Source organism: Sander lucioperca, chromosome 2 (genome assembly GCF_008315115.2).
Source record: "Sander lucioperca isolate FBNREF2018 chromosome 2, SLUC_FBN_1.2, whole genome shotgun sequence".
NCBI classification, from domain to species: Eukaryota; Metazoa; Chordata; class Actinopteri; order Perciformes; family Percidae; genus Sander; species Sander lucioperca.
In genome coordinates this window covers 16,559,063-16,567,175 of record NC_050174.1, presented here as the reverse complement: position 1 = coordinate 16,567,175, position 8,113 = coordinate 16,559,063, and the positions used below count along the sequence as shown (strand labels likewise).

Below are 8,113 nucleotides of genomic sequence, written 5' to 3'. Positions count from 1 at the left end.
CGGCGGCATAGCGCACCAGAAAGTGCGGTGGACGTCGGAGATAAGTATAGCAAGTATAGTCCATGCTCGCGTTGTCTCCACTTCTTTGACCATCGCATTTTCTTTTGACAACGTTTTTTCCTGGTTAAAAACTAACTACAAACTATCGCCACTGCATCCTCTTCGTCCGCCATGATTGTTTACTCTGAAGTCACGTTTGATCTCGAGGGATTTTGCGAGATTTCCCGTCTGACCTGGGAATGCTCGGGAGTCAAATCGGTTCGTGTGTGATGTGTTGATTTTGCCGTGTGCTGCGCACCATACACTGTACGACCAAAACTGTTAGACCTGTGATTTTTTATCGCCGTGTGTGGGGTCTCTCAGGATTGGAAAATCGGCCGACAATTTTAAAATCGTCCCGTCTGAACCAGGCTTTAGCCAGCACCTACGGATGTGAAAGATTCCACCAGTATGTATATGGTCAAACTTTTGAGGTGGAAACAGACCATAAGCCCCTGGTGGCGATCATGTCAAAGCCACTCAACGATTGTCCTATGAGGATACAACGCATGATGATAAGGCTACAAAAACATGAAGTGAATATGACCTATACACCAGGCAAGTACATGTTCGCTGCAGACACGCTTTCTCGTGCAGTTGACAAAAGTGACACTGCAGATGACACGACACATGCACAAATTCAGGCTTATGTGGACATGATAGTGTCATCCCTTCCTGTTTCTGAAGAGAGAACGGAGCAGATCAGGAAAGAGACAGAGAATGATCAGACCATGAGAACACTAAGAGAGAGAGAGACAGTACAAAGAGGATGGCCTGAACAAAGACAAACATGTCCAGCTGCAATACAGGACTACTGGATGTGTAGAACAGAACTCACTGTTGTAAATGGCATCATATTCAAAGGGAACAAGTTTGTCATCCCACCTGCAATGCGACAGGAAATGTTACAAAAGATACATGAGGGACATTTAGGAGAAGAAAAATGCAAACGGAGGGCACGCAAAGTCATGTATTGGCCAAGAATAAACGCAGATATTAGCCGTAATACAGCTTTTTGTGAAATATGTCTCACATACAGACCCAAACAGCAGGCAGAGCCGCTGATGCCACACCCGGTGCCCAAGTCCCCATACTACAAGGTTGGAGTTGATTTGTTCGAATGCAATGGAAAAAATCATATTGTGATTACGGACTACTATCCAGAAGTTGCAACATTACAGTCCACATCCAGCAGAGCCGTCATAGCTTTTTTGAAGACTGTTTTTGCGAGACACGGAGTTCCAAATGAACGGTTTTTGGATAATGGACCACAGTTTTCAAGCTGTGAGTTTGAGGCATTCGCTAAAGAGTGGGGTTTTCGCCACAACACGTCAAGCCCAAACTACCCCAGGTCAAATGGACTTGCCGAGAGCTCAGTTAAGATCATCAAAGGACTAATAAAAAAAACACACGACGGAAAAGAGGATCTTCACAAGAGTTTATTGATCTACAGGAGCGCACCTCAGAGACTGACACACAGCCACCAGTGGTGACAAACACCAGAAGTAACAAGGACTGTCAAAGTTCCCTGAATACCACTGACTCTGGTCAAACCGTACCCAGTTCACCAGCTGTGAAACACAGACCCAGCAGGACGGTTAAACCACCTGAGAGACTTATAGAAACCTGCTGAAGGAGTTATATATATATATATATATATATATATATATAAAGTATGTTACGGAGGTTATGGCAGTATAATTAATGTTTGGTTTTGAATATTTCATATTGAGAAAACAAAGTTTGATGCTAATGGTTAAGTTAAAGAAGAAATTAAACAAATGTGGGTTATTTGTTGTTTTGTGGTAATGCAGTAACAGATCTTATTTTTTTAATGAGTTTGTTTAGAAAGAAAATGCTTTACTTTTAAAAAGAAGGGAGATATGTTGATAAAGGTTTATTGTACTACGTTACCCACAAGTCTTGGCATGGCAAAAACACAGGAAGTGGTCAGTGTTTTTGGCGCGTCTAGAGAGTTACCTACATGTGTTGAAGAGACTGACAAAACAATAAAGAGTTCTCGTAAGTAAGCATGTTGCAGCGCCAAGTTTGTCATAAATAAGGAACGAACACAACAAGCACATAACACAAAGTACATGAAACTGAGTAAATAGAGGCTCTGTCATTTATGAGGACTTTACAGGAAGTATTCATCAATCTCACTTCTCCTTTTGCAGGCACTGTTCTTCCCCAAGGAGTCCATTGCTTTAAGTTCAGGTTTAAAATTCCACAGGGGTACGTGTGTATTTCTATAGCACAAGTACTCTGTGTCATTGTTTGCTTTTACAAATAAGTGCATTTGTTGTGTTTTACAGGGATATGCCATCATCCTTCAAGGGGATTCATGGAAAGATTGTCTACATGCTTGAAGCCAAGGTGTCCAGGGGCTGGCTGAGGTGTTCTCGACTACAAACAGAGCTCAATTTTGTTTCAAAGTCCCTTTCACACCTTGGCCAAGTAATGGTAAATGGGACACTACAATATGATACATGTTATGAATTTGATACACTATTTCCACTTTCCAAATGAACTTCAATATTTTATGATTTGTGCAGCACTTACTGGCTGTTAAAAAAAAAAAAAACATTTGGCTACAACTAAAAGAATGGAATAGAGGAGTTGAGGGAAAGAAAACAATAAAGAGTTACAGTAAGTGTTTTTTCATGACGTCTGTCATGGAGAAAATGCTAACATTACAGCAGTGTACTATATCATGGAAGAAGCAGGCAACAGGACCTTTTGTAATCAGAGTCTCTATGATGTGATCACGTGTAATATGTTGAGCAAACACGCAAACCACAAACCAGTTTGAATAAACAATAAATGGGTCGATTTGCTGTAGTTCTTCCAGTGTGAAGTAATTGGTAGTTTCCAAAGCAATGCTTTCAAAGTAGCTTCCCCAACACTGAATGTGAAAATAAGATAAGATAGACTTGTAATTGTCCTGAAGGAAATTTGTCTCGGACAAACTCACTGGTATCTCTTTATCTATAAGGCTTGAATTGGAAAACTGCCATCTTACCTACAGAACTTCTCTGTTACTCAGAGGGACATTAGCAGACTTGCTCCGCTAACTGGCATTTACTTCATGTTCCACAAGCTCCGTCTGAACTTAGAAACACTGCTTTTATTTTTAGTGCACCTGACTCCTGGAACAAATTACAACACTTTCTTAAAATCAACTCAATTGTGCCTCTTGGACAGTCTGGTTTAAAACCTTCAAACTTATTCTTGTAACTGCTTTACAGAATTGTATTTTCTTTTGCATCCCTATTATCCTAATGTATTTATTAAATCATTTTCCAATTCTGTCTTTCTGTATTTCTTATGATTGTATTTTCTGTGTTATGTCTTTGTGATCTGACTGAATTTCACGTGCCTTGTTCAGCTCGAGTGCCTAGACTGATCATTTATTCAGTGTTTGTTAGTTTATACCTGCCCTCTCTACCTCACTCTTTTGCTTGGAGACTAGTTAAAAGAAAATAGACAACATGTGACTATTTTTTTTATTAAAGTCAACTAAGAGGGCAATTATACATTTATTTTTATTTTTACCAGTAACACCAGACAACTACTTCTATTTAATTACACAGTACTTTGCAAATCTGATTTGTTATACTCATAAACTGCCAGTGTTTTCTCTGATTTGTAAATTTAAATAAAGAACTGTCAGTGAAAGTATCTCTGTGAAACTTTCAGTGAGTGTGAACATTTGTTATAACTACTTATGTTGCATGTTTGCATTTCTAGGCTTCAGGGTAGGACAGCACTTAAATAATTTCATCCTGTTCAACTGTTTATTTATTTTGTCTTTATAAATTATTTGAAATGCCACTTAATCCAGTTAAATAGCGTATTAATTAACACATTGTAATTAGTACAATGCACATTACACATAATAAGATCCCTTAAGCTAAATGTTATGTAGGCTACTTAAATTGTGTAAAACTGATAAGCCTGCTGTGCATGATGTTGTTATGATACCTGGCTGGATTGCGTAAACGTCTGTTGTAATACATGGTTAAAGTCGGACATGTGGCGGTATTGTAAGCTTTTTTGTGACAGTTTACGGGCGAAGCCACGCCCAGTTGCAGAGCCAGACAGTCAATACTTCGTACCGTTTAGCCACACGTTTGGGAAACAGAGCGTGTTTTGGCCGATATATCTAAAATGTCTCCGATTAAAGACTTATGTCTGGCTTGTGAAGCTCTCAACGAAGAGGCAACTTTTTCTGAAGGAGACACTGTCGCAGGCACACTCACTTTCACTTTGACGAAAAAAACCAAAGTGAAGGGTGTGATGGTGAAAGCCAAAGGGGACGCGAACGTATCCTGGTCAGAAGGCAGCGGAGACGACGAGAGATCTTACACTGCGCACACGAGATACTTTAAACTAAAAGAGTACTTAGTTGCAGAAAATTCCGAAGGTAGGTCATATAAATGTGTCAGTTTGTGATATTCTCGCTCGTCTAAACAACAACAGTTTATGTTTATTGTTTTTGAAGTTATGGGCGTTAGTCTGATAAGATGGTAGGCTACCGTATTGCTAAATATTATATTTTTGGGGCACTTTTTCGGCCTTTATTTCTTTTTATTACAGATGTGCACTTTCTGAAAACACATGAATCACACAACCTCATTAAGCACATAACACAAAGTACATGAAACGGAGTAAATAGAGGCTCTGATTAATACTTCGTGTAAAGTCCTCATAAATGACAATCTCACTTCTCCTTTTGCAGGCACTGTTCTTCCCCAAGGAGTCCATTGCTTTAAGTTCAGGTTTAAAATTCCACAGGGGTACGTGTGTATTTGTATAGCACAAGTACTCTGTTTCATTGTTTGCTTTTACAAATAAGTGCATTTGTTGTGTTTTACAGGGATATGCCATCATCCTTCAAGGGGATTCATGGAAAGATTGTCTACATGCTTGAAGCCAAGGTGTCCAGGGGCTGGCTGAGGTGTTCTCGAGTACAAACAGAGCTCAATTTTGTTTCAAAGTCCCTTTCACACCTTGGCCAAGTAATGGTAAATGGGACACTACAATATGATACATGTTATGAATTTGATACACTATTTCCATTTTCCAAATGAACTTCAATATTTTATGATTTGTGCAGCACTTACTGGCTGTTAAACAAACATTTGGCTACAACTAAAAGAATGGAATAGAAGAGTTGAGGGAAAGAAAACAATAAAGAGTTACAGTAAGTGTGAAAACAGTTTTTTCATGAAGTCTGTCATGGAGAAAATGCTAACATTACAGCAGTGTACTACATCATGGAAGAAGCAGGCAGCAGGACCTTTTGTAATCTGAGAGTCTCTATGATGTGTTCACGTGTAATATGTTGAGCAAACACGCAAACCACAAACCAGTTTGAATAAACAGTAAATAGGTCGATTTGCTGTAGGTCTTCCAGTGTGAAGTAATTGGTAGTTTGCAAAGCAATTAGAGGTGTTGAAATTAATCAAATAATCGATGCATCGAATCGTGGACATGGACGATGCTGCATCGATAATCGGCCGGGCAATAATTGATTATTTCTGTTTACAACTTAATGTAGGCCTAACAACCTTTCTGTTTACATATTCTGTTATGTTTTGCACATTCAGGAAGTGCCATGTGCCCAGTGCTGTAGTTTTATGTACCCAATTTATTTAGTATTAGAGCACTGCAGAATGTTTTGTTTTTGAAGCTTGAAAAGCTATGATTTAAATATCCTATATGGCTTTAATAGAAAGATGTATTTGACGGATGCATCGAGATATCGAATCGAATCGCTGACATGGTAATCGTAATCGAATCGGGAGATCAGTGAAGATTCACACCTCTATAAGCAATGCTTTCAAAGTAGCTTCCCCAACACTGAATGTGGCCCATTAGAGAATAAGATAAGATAGACCGTTTATTGTCCTGAAGGAAATTTGTCTTGGACAAACAAACAATATCTACTGTTTAAAGAAATTCAACACAACATAGTGCATACATACATACATACATACATACATACATACATACACACAAACTACACAGACTGCAATCAAGAGAGAGCATAGTAACTCTATTTTAAACCTATTCAGGGACCAATCATTTTGCGACATTAAAAAGTTCACTTTTTATCATGTGAACCTGGACAAGGATGGCTTCATTCAAAGGTTGACAGCAAGCAACTTTTCTCTTAAACTTTGAATTTCAGCCATATGAGTTGCTGTATTGATATGAAATGTTTGTTCTGATTTTCGTTCTAGTGTCCCCAGTCTGGTTCAGTGGCTAAAAAAATCGGGGTTTTCTCCAAAGGTCAGGTCCAGCTGTCTGCTACCGTCAACACAAAGGTTTGCTCTCCAGGTAAAGTCACCCCAGCTTACTACATGCTTACACATATAGTGTATGTGTAATGTAGCCTATAATATTTGTGTGGTAACATTTTTCTATAAAAATGTGTATAATAAGATCTTCTGATTTGTTTTTGATAGGTGACACTTTATCTGTTGTTGCCAAGATTTGCAACTCCTCTTCCAAAAAAGTGAAGCCCAAATTCCGTTTACAGCAGAAAACAGTGTACCGCGCCAGTGGCTCCACCAATTCTAGTGAAAAAACTCTATGCAAAATAGTTGGCGAGACTATCGCACTGAACTCAGAGGAAACTGTCTCCTGCCAATTGACGATTCCTCCCGATGCCATTCCCACACTCCATAATTGTGAAATAATCTCAGTTGACCATTACCTCAAGGTATGAAATAATGTAATAATGATGTTGCATCAACTCAGAAATAAAGTAATTGCTTTCATTTGCAAATATTGGTGATTAAGTAATTGTAACACGGACAATTCGGTCCAGAAAAAAGCTTTATTACCATTTAGAGTGTATTAATTGACAGCACAATCAACTTAATTGATTCTAATCCTCTCTGATGTAGACAGATTTTACTTCTTCACATGTTTCTGTTTCTTAGGTGTATTTGGACATCAGTTTTGCCATTGACCCAGAGGTGGTGTTTCCACTGGTCATCGTTCCTTCTAGCTTTGCCCGCCCTTACCCTGGTGAGGCTGTGGGGCCTTACTCAGCTGGGGCCCCAAGTTACAGTGACTTCCCTCCCCCTGCTTTCCCTATTGGTCCTTATCCTGTACCTGCAGGTTCAGGTGCTTATGGGTACCCAGCACCAGATCCCACTCAAAGTGGAACCATAAGTGGCTGTAATAATCAGTGGCCACAACAGGCCCCTTCATATGGTTTTTCAACTACAGCTTCATCTATAATGCAGCAACAAGCCCCTACTGCTCCACCTCTAGTTCAACAGGGAGAAGATCCTCCCTCTTATATGTCCCTTTTTTACCCTTCTCAGGACACTCTCAGTAGGACTGGGTCAGAGCACAAAAGCTGAGCTTCAAAAAGAACACAAATCTCCCTCCAGATTGTTTACAATTGGTCTGAAAGACATACCAAACTACTTCATGTCCTATGGTCCTGTGGAAAGGTCCGGGGATTTTGGACCGGGATACATGATAACCTATGTCGGATTGCAGGGACCCAGGTTCCATTCAGCCCAAGATTATTTGTTCTCGGAGATGGGTCAATCCTAAACAGGATGGATAAGCACATAAGAAGCTGAGTCCAGACTAGTTTGATGAAAGCCAGACAGATTATTTTAAGAGGATGGAAGAATGAAGGGGTGCCGGCAATCCAGTAGTGGGCTTGTGAGATGGCTAGGGTGGCGGCGTTTGAAAAAATGTCATATAAAAGGTTTGCCAGGTTGGATGTCTATACTAGAAAATGGGGAAAGTACCTGAACTTTCTGGAGGGCTCCTATGAAGCTTTGTGCTGTGGAGAGACGTGTGTGATGGGTTTATGGTGTTGTCATTTATACATATGTTTATTTGGTTTATTGTCTATTTTGTTGAGTGGTCTTGAATATTGTAGTTACATCTTTTCTTTATTTTGTCTGGGTGGGTGGTGATGACATGTTGCTTACTGTATGTTTTGTATTTTGTTAAAAAATTAAATAAAAAATTGTTAATCACAAAAAAGAACACAAATAATCTTGACTTGAGGGGCAGGTCTGGCCCGCTGTAATCT

General features: G+C 39.5%; 1 protein-coding gene and 1 long non-coding RNA gene across 2 annotated transcripts; both read left to right on the top strand.

Annotated features, from left to right (window-relative positions):
• The first annotated feature begins 2,137 nt into the window (after nt 1–2,137).
• LOC118494648 lies at nt 2,138–3,710 on the top strand. The gene is made up of 2 exons (XR_004896776.1): nt 2,138–2,274; nt 2,355–3,710. It is a non-coding gene; the product is annotated as an uncharacterized LOC118494648 (long non-coding RNA).
• A 409-nt stretch (nt 3,711–4,119) lies between these two features.
• Nucleotides 4,120–7,827, top strand: LOC116056900 (arrestin domain-containing protein 3-like). The gene is made up of 6 exons (XM_035994267.1): nt 4,120–4,465; nt 4,781–4,838; nt 4,919–5,066; nt 6,288–6,384; nt 6,513–6,769; nt 6,993–7,827. The coding sequence occupies exons 1-6, from the start codon at nt 4,210–4,212 to the stop codon at nt 7,419–7,421; spliced, it is 1,245 nt and encodes a 414-aa protein (XP_035850160.1). The 5' UTR covers nt 4,120–4,209; the 3' UTR covers nt 7,422–7,827.
• Nucleotides 7,828–8,113: the final 286 nt, after the last annotated feature.